Below are 14,801 nucleotides of genomic sequence, written 5' to 3' on the forward strand. Positions count from 1 at the left end.
TTTCAAAGACACTGTCATAGCAGCGATCCCATCTGCAGTGCCTGACTCACCGCTGAATTCCCACTCCTGCATTAATGCTAACAATGCTTTTCATTTAAGCCCTTCGTTTAGAGGGCTTGCTGTATTAAATCGCACCTTGGCTAAGAAAAAGAAAGGAAAAAAAAAAGGAAGAAAGAAGACCTAATATTTTCCACCACTTTTTTAATGTGCCACTCTTGTAAACGTATTGCTGTCCGTCTCAGAAATCAAATTCCAGGATCTGGAGGCCCTGAAACTTTAGAAGAAAGCAAAGGCACAAGTGTGAGGACATTACCTCCGTCTGGAAACCCTCTACCAGGATGGCCACCAGCAGGTTAAAGAGAACATAATTCCCAAACGTCATGAGAGCGATGAAGTAGAGAGCAGCCCAGGAGGAGGTCGATGCCATGCCATTGTAGAGAACCTTGTTCCAGTCTTCCTGGGTCAAAATCTGCAGAAGAAGGGTATCAGGAAAATGGAGATACTGGAGGATTGTGTGCGTTTTGCCTGAGCCTGGCTGGGTATCTGTGCTCTGGATGGGCCAAATGAGCATCCCACTTTTGGGGTATCCATCGTAACTATAACCACAGGAGGACAAATCTGGCCCAAGCCATCTTCTGAGCCAGAGAAGAGACAGGACCAAAGCGACCATGACTCCCACGCTACCGGTAAGGACCCTGCCCAAACTGCCCTGACTCCCACCCACCACCAAGGGATGCGTTCAGCCATAAGGGAGTGCAACATCACAAGGGTCGGACCTTTCCTTTGGTCGGCCAGAACAGCTAAAAGTCCTTCACAGATCCAGCAGTTACAGAGCTGCTAGAACAAAAACCTGCACATATCAATTACGGGCTTAAAACAGATTCTGTTCTTTGTCGAGATATCACTGCAAATGGTCCTGATCACCTCCTCTCCATCTCCACCCTCTACACTTACTTTCAGCCACCCAGCCCATACCCTGCAAATGCAAGAGCCTCCTACCTTGGCAGCCCCTCCTCATTAGCTTTCTGATGTATTTTGGAAAACTGTGTGAAACCCCCTGTGTTCCTGCACTTGTGGTTTTGGGTCCTCTCCCTTCCATGGCAAAGGATCAAGATGCTTTGGAAAACAACCCCAGCCCCTGCAGCCCCAAAAAGCACTTGAGTTGTGGCATTTTCCATTTTGTACCTGGAAAACAGTGACGATGGCCCAGAGCAAGGAGTCAAAGTTCTTCCTGTCGGGCAGCGTGTCGCCATCTCGCTCCGAAGCAAACTTACAGCCAAAGAGATGCATCCCCAGGATGCTGCACGGGAGGGAAAGCAGGGGCTCAACAGGAGATGACATCGGTCTCCTAGTAAAAACTAATAATCATACAGCAGGGCTGACTGTGTCTCCTGATTTCACCTGGGCAATTTTTTTTTTTTTTAAAAAGATGAATCATTCGTTCACTGAAAAACACACCTTGAGATCATGCAAACCAGTTGTGAATCTGGGTCAAATCTGTCAAACAGTTTCAACCAAAAAGTATGCCCGCTCCTTCTTTTTCTTCTGCTTTGTTTTTTTTAAGTCAAAACATTTTGTTTTAACATTTTCTAAACAAAATGTTTTGACTTTCCGTTTTGCAATGACACATTTTTTAGCAAAATATGCTTAAATTGAATTAGGAAGACAGAAAGGGTTTCTGTGAAATGCCTGAATGAGACATATCAGGGGACCCAAAACAGCTTTTTCAATTTTGACAGAAAACAGAATACCTTTCATTTAAGATTGATACTAAAGAATAATTTGTTTTCCCCTGCTCTCGGACAGTAACCTGAATAATCAAATTATTTACAGCTCTACTGAGCACCACATTTGCAAATGGTGGCTTTGAAGTGAAACATCTCACTGGGAGAAAGGACATTATTCCGTGGAAGAGACTGGCTTTCTTCAGCTTTCTCAGTGCCTGGATTGCTACAACACCAGCGTTGGCTGTTACAAGGAGACAGGCTCTTCTCAAAATCTAGACCAAAATCCAAAAATTCGGGTCTATGCCAAGCCTATTTCTAATGTTTCCACTGCAGAACCTCAATTCTCAGAAGAAGAGGCCATGCAAGAGCACAAGCACCACCACAGCTGACTTTATTTTAGGAACATCACCCTCTCCCTGGCAATATTTTTAGCACCAGGCTTTCTGCTAGTCGGTAATAGGACCGCTGTCTTGGGGTGATGTCAAGGAATCATCCAGCTGAAAGATTTTCCTTGTAAATCATCTTGCAAAGACAGATGTCTTGCTTGGCTAGAGTTAAGAGAATTTAGTCAGGGCAGCAAGCCATCGCCAGCACTGGCCAACGATGCTGCTTCTGGGACTGTTCAGCTCAGCCATGCCCTGGTATGGACTCTTACATCTCCTCACCTCGCCATGGGATCCCACCTAAAAAACCCAGAGCAACCTCAGGACTGGGAATTGGAAGCGCTCACCTAAAGATGAAGATGAAGAGCATCAGCAACATGCAGAATGTGGCCACGTTGTCCATGGTCTTCATGAGGACTACGAGCTGGCGCTGGAGGGCTGGCATGAAGCGGACCAGCTTCAAAACTCGCATGAGCCGAAAAGTCCGCAGGACCGAGAGCCCCCCGCCTTGCTGGCCCACTATCTCCCACACGCTGAGGGAGAAAAAAGGTCATTGCAGGACGAGAAGACAAAGCCTAACGCCAAGGCATGGAGCAGAGGAAGCAAAGGGAGGGTGAAATTCGGAGAGAAGAGGGATGGAAAGCAGACAGAGACGCACTGCCAATGCCCCCGGTGAGCTGGACTCCATCCAGGCTTGTAAAGAGCAGAGCCCCACTAGAGTGTCAAAAACACGCCTGCAAATCAGTGGCTGCAGCTGCAGGGGCAATTACAGCCTTTGCACATGCCAAAACACCAGACAGCTACTTAATCGGGCACTGGTCGTACCATTTGGATCCTAGACTTTCCCAGGACATTGGGACAGACAACTTTCTGCTTTGGCCTCTCTCTAAAATGACCATAAAATAACCCCAAGATGTGTGTTAGCAATCATGTTTAACTGCATTAATTTACAGCAGAGAAGTATAAAGTGTCATAGGAAGGTATTTATGCCCACTCTCCATTACTTTCTGTTTAATTAAACAGCCAAATGAGGGGAAACACGCATAAAGAAAGCTCTAGGTTTGTACCTAATCACCACAATAATCCCATCAAAGATGTTGTATGGATTCTTAATGTAGCCAAAAGGACCATAAACGAGGACTTTCAGCAGCATCTCCAGGGCAAAGAGGCTTGTGAAGACTATGTTGCTGATCTCCAGGGCATTAGTAAGCTCCTCCGGCTGGGGAAAGAAGAGGAGGAAAGGGACACAGTAAACAGCACAGCTCCATTTGTTAGGCATATCCAAAATTACACCTGGAAATACAAGCCCCAATACTGCAAGTATAGGCATACCGATGCTAATGGTGTAGCGAGAAAATGGTAATAGCTCACTCAAAGCCCAGAAGAGAGAAGAAAAATACTATGAGAGTATTTAAGGTTTATACACCCATTGTAAATTGAGCAGGTAAATCCAGACATGGACTTCACATTAATCACAGCTTTAGTACCACCTCAGGAGATTTATGTAGAAGTGGCGTGTACCGAGCCTTAACGCTTTCACATCCTCCAAACCAATTCTCCTTATGCAGAAGGGAAGTCGGACTGTTTTCTCACATAAATATCCTTTTAGGGCCTGTCTTTTTATTTAGTACCTCATCAAAAGATTTAAGCTAAGATTTTCAAATGCAGAGATTTGAGGTGCTATAACTAGAATGGCTCAAAAAACTCATTATCAGGAAGTGCCAAATACTGCAACTGAGAAAGGGCCCAATCCTGGCCATTCAGACTGGCAATCTAAAAATACAGATACAAAAAAACGCCTAACAAACAGACTTCCCATAATCTTAGACCTAAATTAATACCTTTCATGTTTTTCTAGCATATTTCACAGAGGGTTCCCAACAATGCCTGCAGACACGCAGCGCTGCACTTTCCCCAGCAGGTGGGCAGGCATTATGGGAAAACGTATGGCAGAAGAAAAAAAACGGTGGTGTAGTCTGTTTAGGATCAGTCAGTGGCAAAGACAGGAGCAGAATCTGCAGTACCAGATCCCTTCTCCCCATTTAATCCCAACACACAGCCGCAACTGCATGTTTCTACTTAAAGGCTTCATTAAAATCAAGAGACAGCATCCTGCTGGCAGATGGCCATGGGGTTGTGTCGGCAATGCCGAGGTGCCCCGCGGGGCAGTGGGCTGGCACAGTTCACAAAACACCTTACACGCACTGGGTGCTGGATTCCTCTTAGGGGTAGTTTGGCACTTAACTCACTCGGATGCTTTTCTAAATCCCCACGTGTAACCACCCATGGCTTTAGATGCCTGAACACCATGGTGGGTTACGGCCAGATGTGCAGGATCATGGCAGCTACACCACGAGAAGAAGCCGATGTCCAACGCGTGTCGTTGACTGCTCCCACCACTTACATGAAACACCTTCATGGCTGGCCAAAAATTTCCTACAACAGGCCAGGAGCTGCCATGCTACAGCATATGCTGCGGCACAAGCTGTAGGGTTTGACATCAGGTAACCCAAGCCCAGCCCAACACCATGGGAGCCAGGAGAGGGGATGGCTCAAAGGCAGGGTCAACACTTGATCAGCTGTGTTTCAGAGCCCCAAGAAACTACAGCAACCACAGACTTCACAGGTACACTCTGGCAAATAAACAGATAAATCCATATGGGCATTCGACTCTTTCTTTCTCAGGGTTGAAGTCTCCAAGCACAGCCGGCCAAGCCCTTGCAGCTCAAGTTCCTCCAATGCAGTGTGATGGTAGATGGGGACCCAAATTGGTCTGATGTTATCTCAGCGTGGTAGTGTAACCCCTGGGGACTTGCACTGATACCGGTGGGAGCTTGTGATGACACAGCAATGATCACAGGATAGCAAAGGGGGAAACAGCAGCATTGAAAAGAAAAAGTAATAAAAAAGAAAAAAAAGAGTGTTGAACATTTCCTATACCTCAAACATCCTCACTGAGGAACGGATCCCTTGGCTAGAGTTTGCTGAACACACCAGACATAAAGCCCAAATCACCTCCTCGCTGATCTAGAGCTAAAATACAAATGCTCCCGCTCCCGATATTAAACGCAGCCCTGGTTTAAAATCATATACCTATGGGAACACTCAGACACAAAGTAATAAATAGGCTGATAACTTATATGTCAGGCTGCACCTCAGGACAATTTCAAATAGCTGAAATTCTACCTTAGTCACAAAAAAAATGCCAAATCATTCGTGAGAGCCCCAGCACCGATGCCGGCTGTGCTGTTATCATTACCGCAGCGATACTGCTGGAAAGGAAACATGTTCCTGGAAGCTTTCCTCCTCATCCATCAGCACCACTAACCCGGGCCCCAAAGGCTGATTTCCACCCTCTGTTCCCCCTCTGTGACCGCGCTGCCAAATCTAACCTGCCCCGCAGGCGCAACCCAGTTAAGTCCCTCTGCGCGTGAGCAGCGCCCAGCATCTCCCACAGCCGCGGCATCCCTTCCCCATGGGGGCTGACATGGAAAACCCAGCCAGCCCCGGCAGGGATGTCACGTTAATAGTGTGGATTAATGAAACTTTGCACTTCGTGAGCACCTTCCGGTTGGAGGTGTTACTGGGATGTAGAAATCTGGACAGGAGGCGCTGGCAGGGCACAGCTGGGTGACATGGGGAGCCATGGGGGGAGTAGCGCTTACGCCGCAACTCTCCCAGGACCCCCGGCACCCCCTGGAAGGGCCATGACCCCCCCAGCCCATGAAACATCTCTCCCAGCTCACGAGAGCCCCAGATACCCCTGGCACCGGTGCGGGACGGCTATGGGTCAGCCCATGCAGCGTGGTGATGCTCAGCACCCGCAGCAGCACCACATCCATCCACCTCCCCTGCTTCACCCCAAAAAAGCCGCCTGGCCCTCCACTCCTCCTCTGCACGCTCTTTTCCACTTCCCTCACAGGAAACAGTTTTTAATATCTGAGACATTGGGTGCCCATAATAAAAATGAAGAGTGGGATCTCCTGAACCAGAGGTGAGAATTAATATCCAAAAATCTAAGATTAACGGCCAAAATGGGTTGAAAGAGGAAGGGAAAACTTTCCTTTCACCCAGCCAGGAGAAGAGGAGGGTCTCCAGGGCAGCCTGGAGCTCTGCCAGGGGAGGGCAAGGCGAGCATCTGCTGGAAGCACACCGCAACCAGACCCAGCTGAAATAGAGGAGTTATTTTGCTTTGGGAAACAAGACATCCCTAAAGAGTTGTGATGGGGTGATGCAAATTACTCGGAGGATTTTTGCAGCCAGCTGTGGAGTGCTCTCCTCCAAGCCCCTCGCTCATGCTCAGGGGGTCCCCAGGGCAGCTCATAAGCCGCTGCAACAGCTCCGTGTCCCTTTCAAGGGACACGTCGCTGCAGCCAGTCCATGGGGCACTCGCCTGGATCCCTGCCACGAGCACCGCTGGGAATTATTTATAAAAATAGAGGTGGGCTGAGAGCGTGATCCTGCCCATCACAGCCAGGCAGTGGGGATTCAAACACTTCTGAGAATGCCAGCTACGGGATTTCCATGCAGCCATAGATGCATATAGATAATAAAACTGTTTATAAGATGCTTTTGCTCTAGAGAAATCACAAACTTGTCTGAGACATCTTTCCTTAGACATCATTACAATACAGCAAGAAAGTGGCTTTTCTCTCCCACGGGAATTGAAATTGTCATCCCATCCCAAACAGGAATGCAGAGTTTCAGAATTGGCGAACTGAAACACTTTGTGCACAAAATTTTGAAAGCTCTCCCCTCCATTTCAGTCCCTATTCCCTTATCCATTTGCTCTGTACCATAAAACAACTGAAATTAAAAAACATAAATAAAAGCCAGCTTGAAAAAGAACATGGAACTTTTTGTTCCCCAAATGTTCAAATGGATATTTCAAGTATCTCAGACAATGTATTTCAATAATTTTTTTTAAGCCAGTTCCCTGAAACTGGTCTCCTCCCATGAACAGCTTCAAGTTTGATAAACTGCCATTTTCTGACAATAACTGTCTAATCAAAACAATATTGACCAGCTCTAGACATAATGTACCTGGGATAGTCACCGACTCCCGGCACACAACCAGCTCCACAGGTCCTCGCCAGGCGTGGAGGAAAAGAGCCAGTAAAATCAAGCAGCTTTTCCCCTCTGAGGGCCATAACATGGCAGTGGGGGGAGGTAGCATCCTTCCTTTGACTAAATGATATATTTGGAAAACAAACCCTTCCAGGAACCCCCCTGGAAAGGACATTTTGCAGGGAAGCAGAGCCCAAGGTGCAAACCCTGGGGTTTCTTTGCAGCACAAAGCCTCTTGCCCATAACCCCTATTACAGCGCATCTGCCACAGCCTCAGCTTCTCCATTAAGAGAAGAGTCTGCTAATTCTCTCATCAGCAGCAGCAGTGACTAATTAAAAGGAAAGCATCCTACGATTAAATGAGCAACACCCAGAAAGAGCGAGATACAAGCGCGATTCAGCTGTGGCACAAAACACCAGCTTTTCCGATGAGCCTTTGGTAAATACTGAATTTTGTTTCCAGGACACCTCACCTTGCTGGACACACAGACATGGTGTCCTGGATAAATCATTCCCTGTTAGCTTTCTGTTTGCGTAGTGTCGATTTGTTGATGTACCAAACCACACATTGACAAGCTCTGGCAGCACATAAAATAGGAGCAGACAGCACAGTATCTTTCATAAACACCACGCGGCAAACGAAGGCGGCGGGGAGGAGGCAAGCCATGGGCGCCCGCCCAGACGTAACCCTGCCTGGCAGGGTGCAAACCGTGGCGGCGAGGAGGGGAAGCTCTCTGCACCCTGCCTGGAGGTTTCAGGCAGGGCTGCCTGGCACCGAGCAGGGCACTGCTGTGGGGGACAGGAGGAGGCAAGGGAAGATGTCCCCAGGTACTAAAGGTTGCCTCGAGGGGTATCTCAGAGCTGGACCAGTGCCTTGCCCTTTTTCAGCATTCAGAAATAGGCTGTAATGCATTTCTTTCTTTTTTTTTTTTTCTTTTTTTAAACTGAGTAGAAGCTCACGAGCGAGGTTTCCGATGGCAGAAGGGACGTGCTCCATTTCCATCTGGGCACGAGACGGCGGCACACGCTACTCCTTCCTGTGCACAGGGCTCCAAGGTGTCTGCTGAGCAAGCGAGGCTGCAGGCAACAAGTGGGGAAAAAGGTGAGGACAGGGGCTGGGGTCATTAAAAGCACAAGCCCCGGGGGCTGTGTTCCCCAATTCCTGAAAACAAGCCCTGCTGCATGACGAAGTGCAACCAAGTGCCCTGGCAGATGGTGCACAGAGCTTACAAGGCTTCCACTCCTGCCTTCCTCCAGCCATGACCCATATAAGGCACAGGCATGGCACAGGCTCTTCATCATCATCAGACCTGCACCCAGCGCCGTGGGCATGTCTGGCATGGATCCATCCATCCCCATTTCCCCCTTGCCCAGGCAGTGAGCTCCAGGCTGCAGCCAAGCCTGGTCTTGCCCAGCCCCTGCCCCTGGGGATGTCAGCACGAAAGAGCAGAAGCACCCCAGGGTCCTTCCTCTCTATCTTGCTAACGATAAAATAAAATAGAAAAAACACTCTGTCTCACCACAGCACAGAGGGAGGGATGGGGTGACCGGCCAGGAGGCAGATCCCTCCTGATCCCGAGGGCTCTGCTTCTGTGAGCGGATCCAGAAGACCATGAAAACTTCTAACCCATTCAAACGGCTGCAGAATAAAACCCTTCTGAAATCATTACCATGGCAACTAAGGAAAAATAACACAGAAAGAAAATACCGACCTCAGCTATTTCACAGGAAACACCAACAACATTTTACTGACTCATCACTTGCCGATTTTTAATATATATACATAAGAAAAAAATCAAACGGGTCACACAAAGACGTGATTTTCAACCTGACACCTCTCCATTAAGATCCTCTCCACCCTCTGCGTGGGTGCAGACACGCAACCAGGTCCACCTCGAAACAGGAGCCAGACCACGAGTCCTGGGGCAAAACGCAAGAAATTCTGATGAACAGAAGCAGCTATTAATTAACAAAATGATGTGACCTTTTTTTGCCTTCTCCCATGCCTGATTCCCCATCATTTATAGCTCATGGCCATGTCCTCAGTCAACCAACGAGCCTTCTCTATGCCCTGTCTTCATCACACCCACACTATTCCCCCTGCCTTGGTGCACCCGCAGAGCCGCGGCCATCCAAAAAACCACTTTGGTTCCCTTTGGTAAATACAGCTCCTCTTAGCTCCAGAGCCGCTTGCTACTTTATAAATAGAAACTCAATCCACGCATATTTTCAGCGATGACATTCGTTGTCTTTGGGGCTCCTTAAAAGGCATCGGGCTTTAGCTATTGTCCTGGGTCCAGCAGCGCGAACCTGAGCCGTGCTTAATTGGAGCCTGATAGACCGACAGGCTTTCTCTACTCATCCTTTGCCAAATTGGTTAAAGAAAACAATTCAGAAAGTAGCAGGATTGCAGCAGTTTTTGCTCTGCTCTTCCTGGGGCTGGAGACACAGAAAGTGCAGTGTGCTCGCCGCTCGGTGGGCTGGAGGAGGACTGCTGGGAAGTTCAGGATTTATAGGCATTTATTAAAAGGAAATGACTTTGACAGACAAGCGAACAAGTCCAGTTTCATCCCATCACTACATGGGAAAGGAGGATTTTGTTACGGACTGAAGGGAGGCTGAATATTTCATGCCACGGCAAGTAATGCTGTAAGAAAGGGAGGAAAGCAGCTTTCATTTCAGAGAAATCGGAGCTGTCTGCACAGGAGGGACTCCCCTTCCACCACCGCTGCTAAGCTCCTCACCTTCCACCTGTTCTTCCCCATTCCAATTAACAAATGTCCCTTTCCACCACACACCTGCAGAAGGAAGGAGCTGAGTCCCATGGACACAGCACCTTCTGGTGCAAGACCTTCTTCTCCACCACATGCTTGTTGAGCAACCGTGGCCAGCAACCAAATTCCCCAGCCCCAACTGCCCATGGGGCCATGTCCCCATGCACCTCTGCCTCCTGTCCACTCCAAACCCGGGGTACAAATGAGGGGATGAGCCCTGAGCACGATGGAGAACCTCATCAACCAACCCTGAAGGGACTTACCATGAACTATCCCTGCCCAGGACCATAAACAGGACCTGCAGACCATGCTCTCCTCCCCCAAGCCCTGGGGCTGGGCTCTCTTTACCACTCTCAGGAAGCACACCAGATACTCTTGCCTGAACTCCTTATCTCTCTCAGCTTCAGATTTCTGGATGAATATTATCCCATAAAGTGAAAAAAACCCATGAACTGGCTCATCCCTCTACCCAGGTTTCGAAGGAGCTTAAGCTGAACAAAAGCTGCATTTCCACTTGGTCACACCTTGTAAGTACTTGAGATTTAAAGCCCTCTAGTTAATCTAAACCAAGTTTGAAACTTATCTCCCCGTTAGTACTTGAGAAGGTACCAGGGGGAGGGAGGAAATAAAAAAGAGAAAGAAAAAGGCTGTCTCTGTACGGCTGCTGCACAGTTCTGCTGAACCCGGGTTTCTGATGCTGGTAACGCTATCTCTAATGCTGACAGACGTCCACGGGGGAAAAGCTGGTCGTTTCCTAACATCAGCAAAAAACCAATTTTAACAAAGAGCTGAAATCCAGCAGAGAAGAGGGGAAAAAACACTCGGCTCCTGTCCCCACTCCTGCTGGGGGCTGAGCGAGGTGGGAAGGGGCTCTGCAAGGACACGGGTGGCAGCGTTGGGACCAACGTTGGGACCAGCGTTGGGACCAACCTCTACCAGGAGAACTGGGGAAAAAAATGGACTGATCCCTGGGAAATCACCAACAATCAGCAATCAGGAGCACTTACAGATGAAAGCGTTTGCTGGTGCAAGCTGAGGGTGCTCCAGAAGCTCTAGCTGAGTTTGCTGGCTCCCACCCAAGGGGAACAACCACACAATAATCAAAGAAGGAGCAGAGAGAAATGCCCGGCTATCTGCAGAGAGCAGCGATTTTTCATCCACGCAGAGATGAAACAAGTTTCGAGAGCACACATCATTTTCCCATTTCACCGAGCCAGAGTCTCTTCCCAGTGCTGCCTGAGCAGAGATAACAGGAGGGTACGGATGGCAGCTGAAACAACAGCTGTAATGATAGGATCTAAGGTAGCCCGAGTATTTCCAGTCTCTGAACCAAATTAACAGGAAAGGATTGACACTTACAGCTCCCCATCCAGGGAGCTGAACAAAACTTTAGAAGATGTCAAGGAATCCACCCAGGCTCATCCCTAAAGCATGCAGAAGACTGAATTATCTGATAAAAAACCCATACACTTTCCAGTTGCATGAAATCTCATTTAATTTTCAAATCATTCGGTCTCCAGAACCAGGATAAAGTCTGCTTTATAGGCACAGCACATTTTTTCAATGACTATGAGGGCTGTGGCACCCCTGTATTTTGCATGACACTCTGCAAGAGCTTCATGAGCAAGTCAATTAAAACACACAAGTTCCTACAAGACCTCATAAACCCTTCAAATCACTGAGGAGTGGAAGAACCCCCGAGGTCCATAAAAAGAATTACCCCCAATAACAAACAGAGAGCTGGTTTTGAAGTCAGTGATCCTAGTGATTAACAGCTCTGATGACTTCCATTAGCATTGACTTGCTCCTCCAGCATCCAACAACAAACTGTTAATAAGAGTAATTTCTGCTTAAGCAGGAGCTAATTGAATACTGCACGTGCAAATCTATAGGGCACCTCATTTTCCTACCGTGGGAGTGCCCTATGCAGCTGTAGTGCTGAGAAATTAAGTTGACGCTAGCTACAAGGCCTGCGTTGGGCAAAGCCAGCAGACACTGAGGGAGGGAAAGCCTCGCTGTGCTGCCAAAGCTTTGATCGCTTGGCTAAGAGTAGCTGGCACAGGGCTGGAGAGATGTGTAATGGAGTTAAATAGAGACATGGGATATGCACCAAAGTGGAAGTGGAGATATCTCTAGGAAGAGAAGATGGTGCATAAACACAGGACCTTGCGAGCTCCCGGGAAGAGCCCAGGGCAGATGGAGGTTGTCTGGGGAAAGGCTCTCTCATTGATTTAAGGGTTGCACACACATGCATAAGTTCCCTCCTGAATCAAAGCCTAATGAATCAGATTTATATGGGGAAGCATCAAATTAGAAACTTCACCACAGAGAAAAGTCGGGCTGTACTATTAAGGCCACGGTTGGAGTAAAGCAGCCGGGGTGCAGGTTTAAGGGGGTACAGCACTGGTTTGCATCAGTGTGTGATGCAGAGAGCCCCTGGTGTAGCACGAGCTGCTGCCTGGATGTGGGACGGGTCGTTGAGTCCCTGCACTCGCAGGAAACAATTCAAGAGATATCAAAAATATTTTACAAAAAAGGATTCCCTTCCTTCCTGACCTGGAGGCCTGACACAAATCCACGCACGTGAAAGAAGCCAAACTTTAGATGTCCTGGACTGATCTGACATGGAGCTGCAGAGGTTGCTCCATGGGGTGCAACCGTGGGGACACAGTGTTGTCCATGACCACCCTATGCAGCCAGACAAGGGTGAGCTGGGCAGCACACACCCTGTGAGCTGCCGCTCATCTCCGGATCCTCCAAAGCCTCCTCGAGAGGTGAATGAGCACTTGGCAAGATCTCATTTTGGCACATAGGGATGTCAAAGGCGCAGCCTCCATACGCCCGACAAATCTGCAGCTGCCCTCCGCCACCCCTATGGCCAGCAGCAAAACGTTCAACTTGGCTTGAAACTGGTGGAGATTAGGATGCTTTTGACCACCAAGTCCTGGGAGTAAAGTGCTTCTTATCCCCAAAACACCTTTATTTCTTGTGGCAGTGCTCACAAATGGACCCAGACCTGCTGCCGCCCAGCCTGCCCAGGACTTTGGACAGTAGCACAGACTCAAGCACCCCAAGACCTGGGGCACCAACCTGCCAAATCCCCACTGTCCGGCTCTGTTACCCCACTTCTCCATGGAGCAATCAAATTTTCCTCCCACATGGAGAAATCAACCAGTGGGTGTCACGACAGCTAATAATTTTCAGTTACCCTCTTCCCTGCACGCTGAATTCAGGCAGAAGCAGAATTACATAAATACCATTTGGGTGACTATTATTAATGCTTGAACCTGGAGCCTAATGGTTCCTCCATGCCAGCAGGTTTTCTAATGCTGCTGCAGTTACTGACCCTTCACCTCCCCTCTCGATCATCCTGGATACCTGAAAATTTCACGTCCTCTGATGCTGATTAGGAAGACTCCCATGTTCTCCAGCCTCGACTGTTTACATAAATAGACACTTTAATGCATTTTGCCAGCAAGCTTTCCTTTGACGCTTTGGCACAGATGGTTGATATTTCCATGCCGCAGTGGCTATTAGATCGTAATGTTACCAGTGACAACTTTACATCATCTGTACCGTGTACACTCTGGGCCCCTGCAGCGGGATGCACTAGGAATTCAGCTTGAGATACCACCATGGGCTGAGGCTGCTCCTGCCTTCTGCAGATGGAGTTCGCACAACTTGGTTTGGGGCACTGCTGCTTTGTGGATTCCTACAACACCTTGCTGTAGCTGGGGGTACTCCACCAGTTATCCTGCTGGGGGGATGTCAGGCATCGCCTCTTCCCACTCCTTGAAGAATTTCCTCCCATGGATGATGAGCTTTTCTCCTTGGGTGCCATCCCTAAGAGTCATTAACCCCTGTCATCTCTCCAATTTGCTTTTAAGAATTAACAAAAGGTTCTTTACAGGTCTGAACCAATTTCCTCTTCCTTCCTTCAGAGACACCAGAGTTTTGGACCACTCTAGATCCAAGTCCCCACAAGCTCCAGCCATGGATTTGAACCAACTGCAGCTTTGGGGAGGCCAGTGCAGGACTTTCCAGTCTCTTGTTATGTTAACAATGGCAAAACACCGCAGAGACGGCGGCTGAAATTCAAGCGCTATTTAAACAAATGAATATATAGGGTATAGTTCATACAATGAGAGTTCAGACAAGGAAAATCGGAACAGCCAGGCAGCTCAATGCGAACCAGATTTTAAAAACAAAAACAAAATCCCAAAGCCCTTCCTCAAGGAAGCCCTTGCTGAATTCTTTCCCCTGCTGAGGAGTCCAACATCACGCCTTGTACTAAAGCCTTTGCATTTCACTCCAAGGAAGGATTTGGAAGAAAAAAAAAAAAAAAAAAAGCAGCACATTATGGAACACAGTCTGGCTTACAGCCAGGGCTGGGGGGAAAGCAGCACAGAAACCCTCTGGTTTAGCAGCACATTTTACTCCTGCTCTATGGCAGAACAAGCTTTTGCAAAGCCCTAGCTGTTTGAACCCGCAGCGCTGCAGAGTCTCAGCGTCCCTAAGGCGAATCAGTCAATTGGTTCAACAGTGTATTTAAAATCCCCCAGAGTCTACCTTTAAATCACCTTTATATTCCTCTACCCAAAGCTAATAGTTTCTACCTGCATTTTGCTTCATCTCCGTAGAAAAACAAGCTATTTATCAGTCACATTAATAATCCGCAGCAATCTGGTTGTCATTTCCCTGATGGAAAATTTCACAGTGCTGCCCAGCAGCAGCAGCGACATGGTGAGTGCTACGTGCACCTCAAACTACTCTGCTTTCCTCCCCCTAAACCCAGCAGTCGTGAGAAAGGCAAGAGTCAGAGCTGGATGGGTGGGAGGATGGGCAGAAAA

At 48.3% G+C, this 14,801-nt stretch overlaps 1 protein-coding gene across 1 annotated transcript in view; it reads right to left on the bottom strand.

The window, feature by feature from the left end:
• CACNA1G (calcium voltage-gated channel subunit alpha1 G) overlaps positions 1–14,801 on the bottom strand; it is a 100,822-nt gene that overhangs the window by 62,793 nt on the left and 23,228 nt on the right. The window contains exons 9-12 of the mRNA XM_072881515.1: positions 3,178–3,329; positions 2,458–2,643; positions 1,186–1,300; positions 314–469 (exon numbers count right to left, since the gene is read on the bottom strand). Of these exons, the coding sequence (XP_072737616.1) occupies positions 314–469; positions 1,186–1,300; positions 2,458–2,643; positions 3,178–3,329 (609 nt within the window). The remainder of the gene's footprint in view (positions 1–313; positions 470–1,185; positions 1,301–2,457; positions 2,644–3,177; positions 3,330–14,801) is intronic.

This window comes from Ciconia boyciana, chromosome 16 (assembly GCF_034638445.1).
Source record: "Ciconia boyciana chromosome 16, ASM3463844v1, whole genome shotgun sequence".
Classification (NCBI taxonomy): Eukaryota; Metazoa; Chordata; class Aves; order Ciconiiformes; family Ciconiidae; genus Ciconia; species Ciconia boyciana.